The sequence below is a fragment of the Rhodnius prolixus genome, unplaced genomic scaffold (genome assembly GCF_049639745.1).
Source record: "Rhodnius prolixus isolate KJV_2025 unplaced genomic scaffold, Rpr scaffold_15, whole genome shotgun sequence".
NCBI lineage: Eukaryota > Metazoa > Arthropoda > Insecta > Hemiptera > Reduviidae > Rhodnius > Rhodnius prolixus.
The window spans coordinates 7,479,118-7,501,217 of NW_027411605.1; the positions used below are offsets into that span (position 1 = coordinate 7,479,118).

The 22,100-nt window shown below is 37.3% G+C and overlaps 1 protein-coding gene across 1 annotated transcript in view; it reads right to left on the minus strand.

The window, feature by feature from the left end:
• Positions 1-4,989: 4,989 nt before the first annotated feature.
• The window catches only part of dsf (nuclear receptor dissatisfaction), a 38,010-nt gene continuing 20,899 nt past the window's right edge, over positions 4,990-22,100 (minus strand). Inside the window, exons 6-10 of the mRNA XM_074129582.1 lie at positions 16,499-16,770; positions 10,935-11,036; positions 6,808-6,891; positions 5,754-5,994; positions 4,990-5,674 (exon numbers count right to left, since the gene is read on the minus strand). Coding sequence (XP_073985683.1) covers positions 5,421-5,674; positions 5,754-5,994; positions 6,808-6,891; positions 10,935-11,036; positions 16,499-16,770 — 953 coding nt within the window. The 3' untranslated portion in view covers positions 4,990-5,420. The remainder of the gene's footprint in view (positions 5,675-5,753; positions 5,995-6,807; positions 6,892-10,934; positions 11,037-16,498; positions 16,771-22,100) is intronic.

A 22,100-nucleotide genomic window follows, 5' to 3' on the forward strand; every position in this document is an offset into this window, starting at 1 on the left:
GTTCAAGTTTGCTTTGAAGGCATTGAATTAATTTGTGGTTAAATAAAACTATTTATTTTATTACAGACAGCTGCTACGATTTTCTTTAAACAGAGTTAGCAAATTTTACAGATGTAAATCTCTCACTTTCATTTGATTAGGGCACTTCTGGGATAGTCAGCCATTCCTGTACAAAGCCATTAGATTGTGCTCTCATAATAACATATCTGTGCAATATTAATTTGAAGAAAATCGGAGACAGACAGCGCTACTTTACTGAATAGATTTTTCACGATTTTAAGATTTCCCGAAAAGCAATATTAAACTATTTTATTAAAACATCGCACAAGCATAAAAATCTCTTTGACAAAAACTTACAGTTTAAAAAGTTAAGTATAAGGATTGATTAAACGACAAATGGTTCACAAATCAGCAAGTGCCCATCATTTCATTCATACTTCAGCTCGTACTCATTTAGAAATGTTCAAAAAAACTTACATGTTTTATCCAAATTTTACAATAATATTAACATTTATGTAATTTTAGTGCATTAAATTTTCATTAATATAATTTAGAATTAATTAGGACTCACAGATTCTTATGTTGGCCATTTTCAAAATATTTGTTCAGTAAAGTGTAGCACCCATTTAACTTATTATTAAAGTATTTGACTAATTATTTGATTGTAAAACTTCTTTACTAGTTCTCATTTGAAGGGACTAGAGTCAATTATAACGTAGAAATGAATTATTATAACAAGTAGTTATATATTTGTAATTTACTGGGTGACTTTTGTGCTCTATATACTTCTTTAAAAAATAAAAATAAAAAAAATGGGTAATACTTTCGTTCCTCCAAGTAACAGAAAATAGAAAAACGAAAAATAAAATTTTCTATATTGTTGCGGGCCAAAATGGGCGTGGTGTGACTCCCGTGGGTGGTAGGTGTGGTTTAATAAACAGTTCTCGCTTCTGATTGTCTCTTCAACCATCCTACTTTTTTCACTTCTATTCGTCATTGTGATTGGTCAATTGTGATTGTTAATTATTTCTATGAAAAATAAAAGTTTAATTTTTTTTTACTAATTTTTCCTCCGTGGGTATTTGATGAAGTATCTAATTATGCAATAGAAAAATGTTTCAATAAAAACATAAATAATAAAAGATTTTTCTTGCTTAATGTCTTGTTTTCTACACTTATGATGTAAGAGTAAACAGAAAATTGGGTATAATGGTTATTTTCTTTTGAAGTAGGTAAAAGAAAATTGTGGGCCAAGTTTGACCTGTTGTTCCCCTCTTTTTGTGTGTTTATTAGGCTGTGACTGTTATTTAACGAATTTTAATGATTTAATGATTAGCATTTTTATCTTAATGTAAGTAAATGGTGGTTAACTGTTTTAATGCATTATTAGAAATATTTGGTTGTGAGGAACTCTAGAAGGGGAATGATGAACAGATTTCCTGTAAAGGTCAGTTTGGCGAAGTGTTTGTTTTTTCTTCTTGTACACTTCTTGTGTAGGAAGGTTACAATTTTTTTTTTTGCGCATCAACAGCTGAGATTATTAGCGCCCGGAGCTTTTTCCAGTGCACTGCCGGCCTCCGGACAGTGTTCTCTCGTTACAGACAACACTGCCCATCACCGGACAGTGAGCTGTAAGAAGCTCCTAGGAAGAGAAAATCTAAGGGTCAGCTGCTGGATTCGAACCCGGGACCTCCGCGTGGGAGTCCAGTATGCTAACCTCATAGCTAATCCCATCCCTACAATTCTTATTCAAATTCTGAGTTTGAAGAAAATTCTGCAATCTAAAGTAAGTCTTTACTAAATAGATTTTTCACAAAAACAAATTAGCATCTTAATTGAAGTGTTCATTCCAGACATCTATTTTTACAAATTGTGAGCATTGCATTCAAACAGAATGATGCTTATTGCGTTAATGTTAGAGTTATGAAATGTTTGCTACTTCACTGCATCTCTTAGGAGCCACCTACACATTTAACACTTATCTTTCCTCTTAACCCTATTTTAAAAAAGCAACACAACATTTTTATTATATCTGATTAATTTATTCCAACGAATTTCAATACATAAGTAAAGATTGGGAATTTGGAATTTTAATTCGAGACAAAATTGTCTGCATCTAGTGTCCATATTTACATTGAGTGAGATCAAAGAGTTCAGATACCCAACTCTTGGATATAGTAAATAAATTTGCAGTTTATGTTACAGAGTCAGTACATACATTGAAGAAGTAAACAATTATTCAGTTAAGAACTCTTCTATTTACATGTAGTGTTTGGCACCTTAAGTTCACCTTTATATATTTTATTTATATCACAGACTATATTAATTTTATACGTGTTCTATAAATTCATCTTAAATAAATTATTAAAACTGGGAAAATACACTACCTACTTAAATATCATTTTAATTTAGTTGACATAAATATCGTAAAATTTATTTACAATGTTGCTCAAAATTCTTAATTGTACACCAACAACTTAGGCGGGAGAAAGAATATAAACAATTCTGCAATATGTGCAATTGCAGAGATATAAACAAAATTATCGCCTTATTTTCCAGGCAGGTCAGCACATGTCTAGCGCTGCAAACGTTTAACTGTAAGAGTTGGAATATTTACAATTAATAATGTAACATATATTAACTTATTTACATCAATTGAGACCCCATTCAGATGTTTACAACGTCACGTTTCCATGTACAAATTCTTCAGTCGCTCAGCACACTCATTTCATTTTACCAGAATAACTACTGTAGAGTGCTCTGAGCGAATGAATGCACACCAGTTCAGCAAACTCATTTGTTATGTACGCACTCATGCCTGTCCAATATTTTGGTAGGATAAGGAAGTCAAATTCCAATTTTTTAAGAAAATAAGTTAGTGCCGAATAATTTATTTTTGGTATTTATCGACTTCTTGTTTACATTTTCTATTTAAAAAAAATCTATTGCGATGAGAGAAGTTAAAAGCGTAGCTACATTTTCTTACCCCTTAGAACAGGTGGTATGCGATCTTGCAGATTTCCGGAATCGAGTTTTCACCGCAACTACTCGACTTGAGACTGTGAGAGCAAAAGTCAGTAGTTTTTACAAATGGTTTGCAGATGTGTGATTGCGTCTTTCTTTAATGAATAGCTCAATACGAAAAATCGTCGGAATTAGATATGGGGCTCACTTAGGGACCGTGCTCTAAGCTTTCCGTAAGAACCACAATTCTATGTAGTTTACAGTGTGGTCCAACGATTCTATCTAAACTCTAAACACTTGGAGATCTATCCATATATTGATGATTTAGATGATTTAGCGACTGAGGAAGGGAAGAAAGCTCTACATGCATTGCAAAGATTTTGGAAAGTTAAAAAGGCGAAGGGCTTATTAATCCATATCCTACATAAAAATATCGAACAGACCACGCTTTCGATACAAAATATTACAGCGGGTCTAGGCGCTAAACTTGCACGCTCAATGCAACGATTACTTTGCAATCAACGCTAAAGCTCTCGATACAAACCGTAGCTCATTTTAGATACCATAAGTATCAATTTCAAACTCACCAAATAGTATTCGACTAATCAAATCGAATAGTAATGTCATACCTTCATCAAAGCATATTTCGGCCATCAGGATTTCAGGTTAATTATAACGTTAAACTAATTGTATAAGCTTTATTTTGATGTCTTACTGCGTCATGTGATGATTTGTTTATTTATTTATACAGTCTTTATTTATTAAAATAATAATAAAATAAAATACATTCCTGGGTGTACAAAATAAATTATAAAGACATCTGCCATGGTCAATGACCAATGTGATGATTTGTGATTTACCCAATTAATGTTAAGAACTGATTTATGTGCACATACAGAGTCCTATGGAAGGATACTACTGAACTTAATTTAGGTAGTTGGCGAAACTATTATTTAAAATCTTTAAGGTGAAACTCAGACAAGAGGAAGTGAATGTACTCAAACTATATACGATATTCTTCACATTAGGGCTGCTTTAGGATGACTCAAATAAAGAAAAGTGAAAGGGAGGAGTAGAATCACTGTTTTGGTATTCCACCTGAGGAAGTGGCTGTAAATAGCCTCTGCTAGAGAGGAACGCATTTTAATTGGTTTCTGATCAGAAATATCGTCTGGTGATCAGTATAATCGTTTATGTCATGAGTGCAAATGTATTTGTTTATAAACAAATATATATGAATGTATGTTTCTACCCGGAGGGCCATGTCTATTCAAATTCAGTCCAGTCTGCAGTCCATTTCAGTACCAAAGCTACTATTATGACAGTTGCCAGATAGTGTTTTCGAACTCGGGAGAAATGTTAGAAGTCATGTAATTTTATATTGTCATGATAGCAAGGTTGGTCACTTTTCGGCTGATCAGTCGGGTCTGAAAAAGAGAGGAGCTTGGACGTGCCATCTCTGAGCACGGGATATCACCCTAATTGGTGGGATGTTGTTCAGGTGCAAGTAAGCGATGATTCTTGGGGCTTTTTCCAATTACCCGAGCTTTGTTTTTGTGAGGATGACACTTTAGTGGGTTGATTTTTTTGTCATTATTGGAACAGAGGTTTGCCTTTCTTTTATAAATCTCTTCATTTTTGATAAAAGGTGTTCAGTAGGGGATTTACTGCCAGATTTTATAATGTGATGGGTTATGTGCAATGTATTCGTAGAGCAATGGTAATGGTTTCTTTGTTCCTGGATGCAGGACATTAACGTTATAATTAACCTGAAATCCTGATGGCCGAAATATGCTTTGATGAAGGTATGACATTACTATTCGATTTGATTAGTCGAATACTATTTGGTGAGTTTGAAATTGATACTTATGGTATCTAAAATGAGCTACGGTTTGTATCGAGAGCTTTAGCGTTGATTGCAAAGTAATCGTTGCATTGAGCGTGCAAGTTTAGCGCCTAGACCCGCTGTAATATTTTGTATCGAAAGCGTGGTCTGTTCGATATTTTTATGTAGGATATGGATTAATAAGCCCTTCGCCTTTTTAACTTTCCACAATCTTTGCAATGCATGTGGAGCTTTCTTCCCTTCCTCAGTCGCTAATTGGCTTTCTGTTTCTAATTGTCTCGAGTCTGCGCAACACCAAAACGTAAAATAGTATACAGTTCAAATTTGTTATTTGGTGTTACCAAGAGACCTTGTGATAAGGTTTTTGAACCGGAAAGCTTCATTCCTTGTAAATGTTTTGAAAAAGTTACACTATCTTATTTAAGGTTTATGAGCATTACATTTAAGTCTATCACTTTTATTCACAACATCTTACCAGGAGAAGTGGAGACAGAGCGGCACTGGTTCACTGACGTCAGAGCTAAGTCCTGTTCTAAATTAGGCTACATTGCAACTTTAGTATCAAATTAACTATCAAGTGATTACAAATTTGTTTTACTTGACAATGCATTTATGTATATGTTTTCTCCATGAGATACATATCGCCGAGCAGGCGTTGAATCGGTATATCGCCGATGGTCTCTCTGAAAAATAATCGTTCAACGGTCGCCTGTCTGACTGAACGCAGACCTGGGATCATCAACAAGAATCTGCCAAATCTGGTCGGCTGTCTTGCGTACTTGCCGCGAACATAGTCCCCCAGGATGCACTGCGCCTGATCTTGCAGCATCTCTACCGGTTGGACGTCCACTAAGCCTGGGGTTTCTGTTGATAACACATTCAGTAAAAAAAACAATCAGTGAACAAGTGGAATGTATATGATACAATTAGCAAGTATACTAACCTGGAGTGAACAAGATAACAGCTTTGATACAGCCGCACTCACTGCCATCTGGTGACAATTGTCTAAACCTGGCCAGAATGTCTTGTATTGTATGAATCTCCAACGGCACTAGAGGGTCTTCTTGAGATAGTCGTTCCCTGGCTTTGGGGCCGCCTAGTACAGGACTTAAATCCCAAGGGATAGACCATTGGGCCAGGTGTACTAAAAATAATTCCTTCCAGGAATCTTGTAACAACAGCAGCTGTAACAAATACAATTTAAAATTTAGGTACGTGATAAGCTGAGCCGTAGTAAGAGGATTTGAGATCGAATCTATATAAATTTTACTATTCGGTGAATGACTATAACTAGCCCATGGAGAGCTTCTAGTCACAGTGGTTTCAGTTTTCGCATCGATCAGGCAAAATTTAGTCAAGAATACTTATTATCACAGCCCGGTTACACTGACGATTGAAATTAAGGTTTAACTTATTGCACTCGAAAAAGATTTACAAAATTTATGTGAGCCATTTTCTCTTAAATGAAATTCCAGAATATCGGGTGTTTTCAAAATATCATTTCAGGGTAAAGAACGATCGTAGCACTGGTGTACGTTCACATTTAGTTTCTAAAATTCTGTGTATGAAGAAAATTACTTGAAAATTGAGCAAAAACTCATCCGAGACAAGAGTAAGCCAATATCTTTAATTCAATCAGTTCCTAACTTGAACTCCGACTAAAAATAAACTCAAGGTCTTTGTCTTATTTAGTATTGTTTGGAAAATTGTCGCTAAGATCTCTCACAACTACTCATGTAAATGATTTTTCTAGGAAAATTTGTTTCAGAGCGCGTCAGGGGTGAGGGAGAGGGTACGCTTTCCCTGCAAGTGTAACATTATTGCAATGAATAATGAGATTGTTTCGAAATTCGAATTCAGAAAATAGAATATTATAGTTACAATCTTGAAAATTGTAGTTAGAGAATGTCTTGTGACGTTTTGGAAATGGTTTTGGCAGACTTCCGGGCAGTTATGTTTGAACTTCAGATGTACAATTCGTAAATGAAAGAACTTACTTGGTCTCTCTTGGACAAGGTTTGAAAAGGCGCCAAACACCTCACCCATCGAACTGCCATGAACAGTAGTCTAGCGGTGGTTTCCTGAAACAGAGTCAATTGATTTTGTTTTCAACCAACCAATAGAAAATAATACTAAATGAAAGTTTATTATTTCTAATTGTTACAAACTAAGCTCACTCACTCACTCAAAGCAAATAAACAAAAATAAACTTACTTAACAAATAAAATATATTCCTCAAGCATACATAATAATAACCTTGACTTAATCATCGTAGCTCGCATTTATCCCTGACAGTTTCGGACATTCTGCCATTATCGCATATGTGCTACAGTGAACTACAAAAGCATGTATGTAGTATGTAATACGAGTATAATGGCAGTGATGGAATCCTCTGCATGAGTTTAGTTTTTACAATTTTTCCTATTACAACTTTTAATCAATAAAGTAAATAAAGTAAGATAACTAAAAACTAAATAAGTAAATAAATGACACAAATACAATGAAATAAACATTCCACGAGTAAAACATAGATAATACTTTTTCTTAAGAATCTACTAAAACTTAAGATTACTCAGAAATAATGAATACTCTTTCTTAAGATTATATTTAAAAAGTTGAAGTAGAAATATTTTCCTTCTTACTACGAAATAATAAGAACCCCTTCAAATAAAAAATTAGATTCTTCAATTTGTTCAAATCTGCATTCTGGCCACTTTTAACGAACTTGGTTAGAGGCTTGCACATGTTGTGGTTAGTTTATTTAGCAAACTATAAAACATGGAGAATTACAAATTTTCAATGCAAGGTCACATGTAGGAAGCACTTTTCCAAATATTGTGGTTCAATGGACACTCGAGGTGTAAAATTTGTCACTATCGAGAATAGTAAGAGAAAATCTAAGATTGAAGCGGCTGGATGCGATCTCGGCACCTTCGGCCCTTTAGTCCACCACGCTACCAACTTGGCCAATCCTGTTAGGGATTCAGTATCTATCTGTAACGTTTACCTATTATCATACCTATTATCTTAGGGTACCTATTAAATTACAATTAAGTTAAACGGCTTATCTATAAAGTAACTGTTTTCGCTTTCAATGGGGGCTGTATCACTCCTATGAATACTTGGAGTTAAGGGAGGTAACCCCCAAAAAATGTAACTACAATCTAAACTCTATTTTAAAAATTTAACTAGATAGCTGTGATGGCAGAAGTGGACACTTCTGAGCTGATTCACGCGCGAAGTTTTTTGAAGTAAGCGGGCAGCCATTTTGTTTTGACAATGTAAGCGACTAGATTGGAGGAGGGGAATAGTGAAGAAAGCAGTGGTTTGGGGGTGTGTCGGGCAGGGTGCGGACCTCGGGAGGCCAATGACGATCCACCAAGTCACTAAGTCAATTGCCTGCGGAGTCTGCGCACTGCGACTCCCTAACACCAATTTCGGCCTTACCGTCCTTCTAAAGTACCTTTAATACCCTCAGCTACCAGACACCAGAGGCACTTCCATTTTAAAGATTACCTTGCCAGTGATTTTAATAGGAGAGTAAAATAATACCTGTTTCTTTAGAAAAAAGAAGAAAGAGAGGTGCGAACTGCCCGCACGACTTCCTCTAACCACAATCAAAGTAAAGACAAATTCTTGGCACTTTCATTTTCCCAATTGTCTCTTTCCGGTGATGCAGTGTGTCAAAGAAGTGGCACTTTCTAGAGGAATTGAAGGAGCAGAAAGAAAGAAGGAAACGGAGCCGTCTCCAGAGGGTGAGTGTGTTAGATTTGGATGTTGAGAAAGTTTGCTGAGGAAGTCCAGGTGGCCAGTAAAGAGTCTAGTTCGGAATATTAGGTCATTGTGCAGGATTGCATTCTAGGCGAAGAAAGAACATTTATAATTTGATGGAGTAGATTGGATGCATTTTATGGAGATCATGTCCAGAGGCTGGAATCCAGATAGGATTTGTATAAAGTTAGTTTATTCTGGGCAATCTGGGCCAGGGGTGCCCAACCTTTTCAAGTCTGAGGGCCAGGATTCGTACCCTTGTGTTGACGAAGGGCCATCCCTATCACATCCTCCAATCTCCTTTATAAGTCTATTCCTCATAAGTAATTATTGACAATAAAATAATTTAATAATGCTATACAAATTAAGGACAGATGTAAGTTTGAAAATAATAAAAATAAAAAAATCGTTTAAAACAATCCAGGTAATCCCTGAACTCTCCAAAAATTATTTCTCCGGAGAAAAGAGTGAAGTAGGAGCTGAATTGAAAACTGGAAGGAATGAAATTTAGGGAAAAGCGTTTTTGGCAATTCTAGACCTGTTTCTGAAAACACAGGAAACACTAAACCAGTTTGAAATTCCAGCATTGCTTTTGTTAATCCTAGATAGATAATGGTGGTAGAACTGTCCCGAACGGGCATTTAGAATGCGGTTCCGTTCCCAAGTCTCACACCCACCCACAAACTCTCCAAATACAGAGAAACTTGATCTCTCCTTTCCTTTCGCGCTGTCTACGTAAGAGGCGTGTTCTTCAAGTAAGTATAGTTTTCAAATAACAAATAGTTATCAAAAACATAATTGCCACTAATGTTAAGGCACTTTTCCTATCGCACGTAACCAGCTTTTGAATACCAACCTCATAGAAGTTGACCTCATCATCGTAGCCGTGGCTCTGACCACCCAGATGCTTGTTCAAATGCAGGAATAATTGGTCGCTAGATCGGGTCTGTACGGAAGGTAATCTATTTGGGAGGACTGGACGGGCAATTGCCATGGTGCATTCAGCATGCCACGTCTTTTCACTTGGATTGCATGGCGCAGTATTTTAAAGTCCCACAATGGGTTGCAGAATTTATTGTCACCACGAGACTCAACAACCCCTTCCCGTCCCCCTCAAAAAAACAGTACCCATGATTCTCTGGGCTGAAATTGTTAGTTTAAACTTCATTTCCTTAGATGATGTTGAATGTCGTAATTCCATGGGTTGCTGCTTCGATTCCGGTCTAACCTATACCACCCAAGTTTGGTCGCCTGGGACAATTTGGCTTAAAAAGTCGTCCCCTTCCCTCCTGTACCGCTCAAAGACACTCAAGGAAACGCAATGACTAAACTTTTGTTATGTGCAACTCATTCAACATTTCAGTACCCAAAATGAACACAACTTTCGATAATTTAAGCGGCCGATCACAATTCATAGAGAACACTTCTTGACACTTGAGCAAACTCATTTGATACCGATGAAATGGTAAAGCGTCTGTAATCTTTCACTTTTTTTGTAAACGTTCTGCACCAAATCTTTAGTAATGACTGCAGATCGTCCAATTCCTTCCACATCATGAACATTCGTGCGGCCATAGTTGAAAACTCCAGCCCATTTCCGTACCATTCCACTGCTCCTAATATTTTCTCCATAGACTTCACTGATCTCACGATGAACTTCAGCCGCTTCCACACCTTTTGCACTAAGAAAGCGAATCACAGTGCGTTTTTCACAGTCGGCAGGATTCTCAGTCGGCGGAGGCATTTTAACCCTTAACTTGGCAGAATTTTATTTTTTTTTAATATCAAAATAATATTCATACCACTTAACCCTTATGACCCAAGGATGTCTAGAAAAAAAAAACTTAAAAAATCTCATGAGGGTAGTTAAAAAAAATCACATGTATCTTGTGGGATACATTGCCAAGAGCATTAATAAATACATTACGCTAACAATTTTTTAAATTCTGATGTATCTCCACAGATACATTATCAAGAAAAGGGTTAAATACTCACAAACAAACCTAAACACGGTCGAATGTTTCCGTAATAGCGTCCGGTTTCATCCTGACAGATGTAGATACAAAGCGAGCATGCGCCAAATGACGACCACAGCCATATATAGTTCCGCTGAGTGCTACCTATATTTAGAGAGAGAAAATTTTCTAAAATTCATTTCCTCACTCTCAAGGGATCCCAAATCGAGTCTCTTAGGCGAAATCTTATCTTAAAAATTTGGATCTGAACGACCGAAAGACGTCGCCTTTCTAGGATTAGTAGATATCTAACTAGAAAGTAACTGGCCGGTCAGCAATAATTAAATGGTAGAAAAATAAGGAGAAAAGTAATGGAAGTAAGGAGAGAGAATGTGTACCTGTAAAACTTCCCAGCTGGGACTTAGTGTGATGGGAAATGGCGCCGACGGACTGGTGGGTGCGCCGACCATCCCCTCCACCTTGCAGTTCCAAACCACTTCCTGTTAACACAAACATTATCAGCTTTCAGCCGCAATATCCTCTTCAACTTCTCTTCCCACTTCAATTCAAGAAATCATCTGTTCTAGCGTTTTGTTGGCAGTGCATCCAACTGCCAATCATCACTTAACAGATATTCCAAATTTCAAAACAGGAAAACACGTTCAAAGATTACCAGAATGAAAAAACTCGTGTGATTGACTCTCATGACCTCCTCTTTCTATAATCTGTTGTAGAAAGAGAATCTTTGAACTCCAGAATCATAACATTAAACAATTTAAAAAAATAAATAAATAAAGATTTTTCTTATACCTGCCTTCTAAATATAAGCCAGGAACAAAAAAGTTTTAAATATTGAATATTTTATTGAATAACTTATAAAAGATAAGTCAATAAATTTATTTTTTTATAAATCAACCATTTACTAAGTTTATTTGAATATGGATGTTAGGTATTTGTATAAATTATTCAAATGTTAGGCAATTTTAAATTTTTGAATTCCTCAACACGTTTTAGAAAAGTAACTTGGAAAACGGAAATACATTCTCTAAGGCAGCCATTTTTACTTTCATTAATTCCCAGTGGTGGATGTACAACATAAAACCACGAAATTATCTTTTAAAATAAGTCGATATACATATGATTTACAAATCAGGAAAACAATTGTTGCTTTGTCAACTTATTCAAGCGCCCTTACGAAACGAAGAAATAGTAAGCCAAGTTAAGAAATGTTTTTGGGAACGAAGATGGTGGAAAAAGGAAGTAGAAAATATTAGTGTACTTCAATCTCTCTGAAGAAAAACATTAAAGAAATTAAAATAGTAACTACAGAATATTACCACCTTCAGGTGGTGATTGAAAAGTAGCTCGTGGCTGACCTACTCGACGTCATCGTAGGGGGGTCACTGGTGGTTTTGAAATCAAAATGGTATTTTGATTTAAGGACTAAGCCTAAAGGAAGTAAGAGGTTCAACCTATTCCTTGGATTGGCTAGAAATATTGTCTACTGGCCTAAAATGGAGGAAGATAAAAATAATTTGGTCAGCAGATGCAGGAAATGCCTGCTGCAGGTGTCAGCACATAAGGAGGTAATAAGCCATCCTGTCCTAACAAGTTCTTCGCAGCAAGTGGGTTTTCAATTTTGGGAAGGCGCGTCGTTTCTCAAGACTCGCAAAGTTCTAAAAATAACAGCAAACACGTCAATAACTTCTGCAAAGAATGGTTCAGTAGATTGTAATCAAATTTTCCTTCCTTTATAACCATCAGTCTAATGGAAAATCAGAGTTGGCAGTCAAAAAAATCATCAAAACCGCACAGCAAGACTGATCTACAAATAGCAGTGTTAGAGTGGCGAAATACAGCAGCACTGGCATGAGGACAGCCAGAGTTGATGAGCCAGAGAAAGAAGAACTCCATTGCCGATCTACCTTAACATTAATGAAGCCATCAAACTCCAGTATGAAGAGGGGTAAAAAAATCGGGCGTAGGTAGGAGCAGTAGACCCGACCCTACAGCAGAACAGTTATACCATTGCCTAAACTGAATATGGTTATGGTGCAGTCGATGCTTCATGAAAGAAACAGCCCTTGGAGTTGAAGAAAGTTCGTCCTGGCTGGAGAAAGTAGATGTTGACAGGAAATTATATCGACAATAAAAATTATATCGATAAACAGCGAAATACAGTAGCATCCAAAATGACGAAAGAATGTGATTATTTCTTTCATCGATAATTTTCAATCCAATAATTTTAATAAGTATAATTTTAATGAAGAAATGGCTAGTTGGTTACTTAGACAGTTCTCAAGAACATTGACAAGGAAGGGTAATGGTCACTGAAAGAAATTTATTCGTCATTTGACGGATGCAGTAATAACATAAATAAATAGTTAACAAACGGACAGCTGTGAACTTGTGCTTAAAAAAAAAAGAAAATTAAAATGGAAGGAAAATAATATTTATTTTTTGTATTCATTTTAATTTAATTTGTGCTTTTAGAAAGTGTAAGTGAGGTTAAATTATACATGATTTTCACATTAGGGTCCGGTCGTTGGATTACACAATTGTGTATGTATTGGGTTTTAGGATCAAAGATTAAATTGAATTGAAATCGGCGTGTTTGAGAAGTGTTGGCAGGCAGCAGATTGTAGAGGCTGAGGCAAAGAGAGGAGGTTATGTCCAGGTTATGTAGGCCGGAGGTTGGTGTTGTTTGGAGGGTGCATATAGATTAGACTATTGTGTCGGACATGTTATATGGCCGCAGGAGATATATCCGCGCACCTAGTCATGCAGACAGATCGACGTCATTTCACTCTTAACGCGCCACTAACTGGCCACCCTCTCTTCTATACACACACACTCACACTCACTCTACAATTACTTATCTATTCAATAAAATTACGCTCACCGATATTGATAACTCATCATTTCCTCATTTTCATTTTCACTATCTTACCGCGCTACTGACTGAGACACAAATCTGGTAAGATTCCCCTCCCAGAAAATGCTTCAGCTAGACGTACACTGCTAACCCTGCGTATTCTAGGGAAATCAGGAGATACCAAGAATGAGCTCTTCTGATCCGTAAACTACCTTCCAGAGGCTGACAGAGAAATTGCTCAAGTTTTCAAAACTGACTTGCAGTTTGCGAAGTCACTGAATAATTTCTGCTCTGATACTCTATCACAATAGCGGCTTCTCTTAGGATTAGCATTTAATCCAAGTTCAGTTAGTAGTTTCTGCAGCATTGATATTTATGACTGCGATTTCACCAGCAAACCTAGTGAGAAAGATTCCAACGAGACCTTCCCTTAGATAAGAAGCCGTACAGATCAGCTAGAAAAGTACACGATGTTTCAAAAAAGTCGTTGGAATCATTTTAGAATAAATCGTGCTGACGGATACCAGAAAAACTTATAATAAGTAGAAACTACACTGGTTCAAGAGGGAAGGTCAACTAAGAGCATTGCTTTATGATGCATTTCATTCGTATATTCAGGAGGGTTGTTTCAGGTGGAAACTCACAATCAGAGATCTGCACGATCTCAGAATTTCTTGTTAGTTCGAGAACATGCAGATGAATATCATTGAGGGTAGGGTTAGATGGGCATTGCAACTTTAATCACACTCTAGGATAGAGTGTTGCTGTTCAGGATAGTCACTAATACTTGCTTCGGAAAATTATAGCTGCGTGATCAGATTAGAGTGTGTTGATAGGGAGGGTGTGTGGTGAGACGGCGATATTAGAAGCTAGAAAGCAGATGTGCTGTTGAACAGAGAGCATGATGCTGTTTATTGAAGAGAAGGGAAATTGATGAGGGTTATGTTGGCAAGAGTAAGAGAGTTAAGTAAGGCGGGAGGTGAGATGTATCGGCGGCTCCAAGTGGCCAAGTTCTCACCACTATCTCATTGTGCTCGAGATCTCTGTGCTCTGCAACCCCGCCAGATCTCTGGCCAATGAGTCCCTGATCATGCACTTCCTCTCGCCACCCCCACTCAAACCTCACTTCTACTGCAACTTTAGTTCCGGCAGTGAGGTCATCTTTATAACACCTGTGCTCTATTAATCTAAGGCACCAGATGAGGGATGTTCAAAATGAACTATGACCAAGTAGTGGCTATAGTAATAGTGAATGACGGGAGGGAAATTAGCTGAGTGATAAGCGATTCCAACGCAGAAATCCCGGGTTCCAATCCAGCTACTAGCCCTTTGATTTCTACTCCAAAGAGCTTCTTACAGCTCACTGTCCGGTAATGGACAGTTCGAGAGAACACTGTCCAAAGGCCGGCAAGGAACTGAAAAAAGCTCCGAGGGTCAATGACCTCATTATGTTGGCGCGCCAAAAAAAAATTAATAAAAATAATGAATTCTCAATTTTAACAATCACGTTTGTGACAGGATATAAACGCGACGTTAATTCTCCTAAAGAAATCGGATCTTCATTAGATACATTTGTTTTGGTTTGTTTTCTCCACATAAATCTAGTTTTAAGGCTTATAGTTAGATGTCCTCACGAATCAAGTGTCTAACATATTTGCTTTATTCAAGCTTCAAATGTTTAGTAAATGTAGTTGGCTTGAATATAAACTTTTACTGCTCTGAAGTGGTACTTTTGAGGGAAGAAGCCACAATCCCCTAAGGACAAGTTTCAAAATGCCATGTTATTAAAATTAGAATTACGGAAATCTGGAAAAACCGCCTTTTAGCACCGCACTTCCGCCCCTCCTACTTTACTTGGGAAATACTTTTCTTGAAAAATTAATATTTGCGGGATTTGAAAGGAACTGCAACCTGAAGGTAGGCTCTAAAAAAGCTAATGGGCTGCCAAATTGAAGTGGTAGAAGGAATAATTTAACTAGATAGTTGACAGTAGCCACCTTCTGATATGGTCGTCAAGGTCTGACGGAGGAAGGTTATATAACCGTCAACCCCTCTCCAGAAACTTTGTCTGTCTGATATCATTAGTAACATCTGCAAGCCAAGATTAATCGACTGATCCCTGTTGTAGAACGCTGGGGAGAGAGCTGAAGCCTGCCCAAATATAACCTCCCTCGTTACAACCCCCCTCCATCTACAACAGCTGGATCCTTTCTCAGACAATTCTTTTAAATGTAGCCGCCTCCCACTATATGCCGCGCCAGGATTGCTTGTCTGTAGATCTTTGCGTTTTGTTTGATACAGCCACACAGATCACTGGTAATATTTTCATTCGATTTCATGGCTCCCACAGACTGGGGAAGTGGAATTTCACAATTAGAAATCCAATTACATTCGGTCTAAAGAATCTGATGGAACACACAAATAGTCCCTTCATCTCGCTGCAATTTAAGTCGTTGAACTTTCTTAAAATATAGAACGTTAACTGAATGTTTATTAGCTACGGTGCTGTGCACCATAAAGTGCACTGGATAGCATGATGCACCTCTGCGCAGTACGAATGAGCGCAGTTTGGATAACTCAAAAAAGAAAAATCTCCGAAAGTTGAAATATAATAAATTTACTAGACGCTTCCGGGGGAGCCGACAATAAGGTTGTCGGAAGTGCCAATTTTCTGAATATTATTTTAACGCATACTGGGTAATATTATTTGAAGCAAATCCATCTCAACGGAGTTACTGGGGACAGGTGAAGGAAGCTGCAGTCTAATGTAATGTAATATAACATTTAAGTAGAAATTGCAGTTATTACATTGCTAGCAATTCAATAAGAAATTAGTACTCCAAATTTAAATTTAGATGAGAGTTGTCCTCTTTTATTATTATAGTTATTTATAATTTGTTAATTTAGAGGTTATTATCTTCTGCATGGCAGGGGTAGATCTAGATTGGGGTTCACTCGAGCTCGGAAATAACTAGACTCACTATCGGACAATGACTGGCGTGTTTCCATTACAAAGGAAATCTTGTTGTTATAGTATGCTACAATATTACTAATAGTCTAAAACAGCTGTTATCTAAATTCGCTCACTTGGTACTTTTCGGCTGACATCAAGATCTGCAACAGTCCTTGGCTGGAAGAAGAAGCTGGAGAGACGAAAACTTGGCACTCTGGCGGCGATCCTTTGAACTGAGCCGGCAATGGCTGACCAAACACAGGAGGCGGTGGCGCAGGGTGGCCGGCGGCGGCTACCGTTGCCGATATCGCCGACGGCGGCCCGCAATCTTCCAGCTGACGTTGCGGACTTACTCGCTCTTTGAGCGCCACTTTTGGTTTGCGTGGGCCACGTTCGTGTTGTACGGCTGTTGGCAATCGTAACAAACAGTACATAAATCCCCTAAAAATAATGAGTCATTAACTTAGGTACTCGATGTCAGTTAAAATTTTTTAGTTTGAATAAAACTAATTTTTGACTATAATACAATCATGAAAATCAGATGAATGAAACTGTAGCACATATATGCGAATGGTTTACGTTCCTCCGTCCCCCTCCACCTACAGAGGAATGCCATCGAATCAAATTCTCGAATTTAAGTTTTCACCGAATATAGATTTTACTGAAGCCATTTTTACTCGATTTTCTGGAAAGTCCCTCAACAGTTCTCTTCAAACCTCGCAGTGGAGTCACCATCTTGAATATCCATCGGTTAAATTGAAACTTATCGCGGGATCATTTATTTTTTGTCAAGGGTGGGATGGTGCAGCTCTAGGGCTGGCGGTTATCTGTGGCTCCTCGAGTTGCGCCCGGGCAACAGAGTCCTTGAATTCTCTGGCAGAACCTTAGGGGAAGAGAAGAGGATACGTATAATATAACGCTAGAGTGTGCGTCTTGATCCTTGACTCCTGCGTACCTCTCTTCCTAGAACTTGCTAGCCCAAAGTTAAAGATGAATGGCTCCTCGGGATGAGTGTGTCTTCTGATGAAGACGATTGATTTTCCCAGTTAGGTCCTGTAATTGTGTTAAAGTCAACATTTTCCATCAGAAGGAACTTTCTCTTTTTGCTCCTTCTAATAAAGCAGACTAAACTTCAGTCATTTTCTTTTCTGTACGTCCTGACCAATGAGAGAGCTGAAATGAGAGTTTGTTACAGAATCCAACTGATAATATAGCGGTTTTCGGCAGATGTGATAATCTATATTAACAATTAGTATCGATAGCGATAGTAGCTGGAGGCGACATATCGCTCTCACGGTGCCGGTTTGTTGAGATGCTTCAGAACCCAGGAGAGTGGGTAAAGTTCGGTAACTTGAAGAGGGGAAGTTCTGCGGTCCTAACTAAGTTGTCTAGCGAACAGTGCTGCCAATCTCACAACCAGCAACATCATCATCCTCTTACCCTAACTTCCTGAACCTATTTCACACACTTCTCTTACACATATCAATCTACTATTCAAGATTCCAACTTGCCCATCAGACTAAATAGTTGTTATAACCCACTTTAATGGTCGCCATATTTATAATTAGTGAGATATTCTAATTGATGGTTTTTCCATCTAATTTCTCTCTGCACCGGAACAGAACAAAACTCTTTTTGAATCGAAAAAGATTCATTTCGTTTCAAAATGATTCGTCAATAATTTCTTAGATAACCAATAAGCAATTAGCATTTAAAATGAATAAAAGGTTTAATGAGTAAGAATAATAAATAGATCCGAGTGCAAACAACTCACAGGACTTTCTCTTACTTCCGCTCTCAAAATTCTAACTCATCAATAACCTTCAAACTCAGAATATTTGACCCCATATTAATTATCTGAGGATAAATGTTATTGGTGTTAAACCCAGTCCAGCAGCCAAGAACATGCCCGTTTTAATCGCAGCATCCTACTTTTAATACAAATTTTGCAAGTAATGGGCATTTCGGTTAACTAATTTTGGTCATTTTTGTAATCTTAGCAATGTATTAATTTTAATTGTTATTTTTATAAGCTTCATGGCGTGGACTGGTGATTCCTTTAGACAAACACATTCAATAGTTCATTCAAATTCTAGTTTAGACCAACGGTCTCAGTTTTTGGCTTCAAAGCTTAATATACTTCCTGCTGGCTTAGCTTAATGCCTGGCAAACAATTTCGTTAGAATATCATCACAAGAACGCCTTGGCCGCAATCAGAGATAAATCTAGATTGGGTTTAATTAAAGCAACTATCCGGTGATCCATGAGACATGATTTGCTCCAAAATAGGAAACATGATTTGCTGCCTAATTAAAGAATGTCCAAGCATTGTAACACTTCTAATTTGCGCGAAATTGATTTTGCAGCTGTTCATAATATGAAAATATCCCCCTTCTATGAGAGGAGACTAGAGGAGAGAGAGGAGGTGGAGATTTTTCATTGGAAGATTTACCAAATTCGAAAACGCCGACGTTTCATCATCATTGCCTACTTATGTCTTTAGAAGATGAAACGGAAACTGTTCAGAACGGGGCTATACTGGGCCTTTATGCATTCTGAGTCTTCCTGCGGTAGTTTCACGCCGAATGCATCATTCTATGTCTTCAGTTCATCATGTATTAGATTTAGTTAGAACCTCCAGATGCTTGAAACTGGTTTTGAAGATGGTGTGCATGTCTTGAGTTCACATTCATGATACTGTACTTGTGTTCGTCATGTTTAAAGGTCGCTTCGAGCTTATTTATTTGGGTTTTTCTTTGAAATAAATGTGAGAGAATTTCAGGAAGTTGGTTCTGGGTTACTTTAAGAACAGTATGGAGAGGGACCTGGTATTTTTGGCTCAGGGGTTCAGTATGCTCAGGGACCCTAGGCACGTTTCTTCTTTCAGTTAATTACGTAATTAAAAATGATGGAGAATGAGGGGGAAATAAAAAGAAGAGAAGAGAGAAAAAAGAAGGTCCACGATGGCTGGTACGAGATGGGAAACAAACACCTGGGCAAAGGATGCTGGGTGGAGATGGTGTCCAAGGCAACGCCGGCCCTTGCTGTGGAGTAGAGGCATGTTTGAGGCCTTTCATCTGATTTAATTAGCTATAAGATTTTTGTGGACATTTAGCAGGGTCTTAGTGTTGGTGTACTTGTGGCTTGAGGCCAGTAAACCCTCTCAAACATCAGCGGACCGAAATCTAGTAAAGGACGAGACCATCCACTGTGCGCGTTTGAAGCCACAAAACTCCTTGTTCGAGGTCGCTAACTTGATGCGCTCGAAGAAGAAAACCCACCGGTAATGTGCGCGGCTAAAAGCTCCTCCTTTTCACTCCCCCCCCCCCACTATGTTGTGGATGTTGAGGTTGCCGGATCCTTAAAAAAAAAAAAAAGCTACAATTTTCGATAAATCAGGCATCCCTTACTGTCTGTATAATCTTTTAAGTAGTACTTTTTCAATAAGCGCTGCCAACATTGTCACTCAGTTTTACATAAAATAAAAAAGTAACAAAAAAAAAATGGCGGTAACGAAAACGTATTTAAAGCAAAATCTTATTTTAAAGAAGAAAATCTAAAGTTCATCATTTGTAACATAAATTTGAACGGAACTCTTTTCAAAGAACACCCCCTCCCAGGAACCACTCAGTTTCCGTTTTCCGGAAAAATATTTAAAAAGTTGATCTGATTTTCGACTAATTTATAATTCGAAGAATACTTTTGGTCTTTTAATCCACACCTTTGATACAATTAAGGTCATTAAACACTACCATCTCCTAAGAACAATTACAACTAACATAATGCCCTAATCTGCCAGACTAGAAAATAAATTATAATTCTTCTTCTTCTTCTGCACTTCAGGGATTAGGCAACATGCCTGTTCCGTCTTCACAATATTTTATTTATTTTATTATTTTTGTATTTATTTTATTTTATTTTTTTTGTTTTGTTTTTATCTCCATCTTTTTAATGGTCGTCCTACACTACGTTTTCCTCTAGGTCTGTATTTATTGACCATTACAGGTATTCTTGTAGTTGACATACGGTTAAGATGTTCCCTCCATCTATCTCTAATTTCTTCTATAAATTCATTGATATTGTATATATCCAATTCCTCCCGTATGTCAACATTCCGTATTCTTTCTCTTTTTGTGCAACCCTTCACTCTTCTGAGGAATCGCATCTCTGCACTTTGTAGGTTACTTTTATCTTTAGCTCTGGTAACCCAAGATTCGCTTCCATAAGTGAGCAGAGGCACAGCCATAGTTTTGTAGAATTTTAGTTTTGTTTCAGGTCTCGTTTTATTTTTAAGTGATCTGTTTATTACACCACAGATAGCTTGAAATTTACTTATTTTATTTTGTACATCATTATCTGGGTGAAAACTAACCTCACAACCCAAATAATTAAAAAACGAGACCTGTTCCAGTGGCTTATCATCTACTACTATTTTAGAGCGAAGTGGGTGCTTTCCATGGTGGGCCATAACCTTTGTCTTTATGACTGATATATTTAAATTATAGTCTCTTCCAAGTTGATGTAGTTTATACACTGAGCGCTGTAAATCTTCCTCATTGTTCTGTAGTATTATTACATCGTCAGCATACAGTAAGATGTTTAGATTGCTCCTTCTGTTCAACTGGATACCTGAACTAACTTCTTTTTTCCATTTTTTTATCAGGTCATCTACATAAATATTAAACAGAGTTGGCGATATACTACATCCTTGTCGCACACCTTTGTTTATTCTTCGGTTCTTGAAGTGCCTGTGTTTATTATGATTTTTGTACCTTCATACATATGTTTAATGGTTTCAATTAAATGGAAGGGATAATTTCTTTCTCTCATTATGGACCACAGCTTCTCTCTGTCAACTGAGTTGAACGCCTTATGGAAGTCTATAAATGCCAAATGAGTTTCTAGATTCATTTCTCGTCTTTTTTCTAAAATTCTCTTAACACTAAAAACATTGTCACTGCAGGAGCGGCCCTTTCTAAATCCAGACTGTTCTTCCTCAAGAAGTACGTCTGCTATTACTTTCAGCCTGTTGTTAATTATTTTTGCATACGCCTTATAGACTGTGTCCAAAAGGCTTATTCCTCTGTAATGTTCGCAGTTATTTCGCTGGCCTTTCTTAAAAATAGAAATAACTTCTGCTGTTTTCCAAGTGCTAGGTATGTTGTAACTTCTCCAGCATTCATTAAACAGGTGGAGCAGTCTAAGTTCCAGTAAGAGACCCCCGTATTTAAGAAGCTCGCCATTAATTCCATCAAGTCCGCATGCTTTTCTATTCTTTAAACTTTGCAATGCTTGCTGTACTTCTTCTAACGTAATTGAATCAACGGTATTATTGTAACTGGGCGTATTGCTTTCAGCATTTATTGCAGATGATTCACTAAACCATAGATTCTTATAATGCTCCTTCCATTTTTCTTTGCTAATTATATTAAAACGAGCAGTATCCTTTTCAGTTTGATTCATCTGTTTCATCATCTTATAAGCCAGTATTTGTCTTCCGTGCAGATCATTTTCAATATTCGATATCACATGGTCCCATGATTCTTGATGAGCGTGTCTAACAACCTCTTTGGCATAATTTCGTTTTTCTTTATATACTCTTCTAGAGTCCTCTGTTTTCGTCTGTAAAAAATTAAGATACGCTTTTTGCTTCTCTTTTACTGCTTCTTCTATATTAGCATTCCAGATTCTCAGACCTCTTCTCTTTCGCATTTTATTTTTCTTTCCTATCGCTTC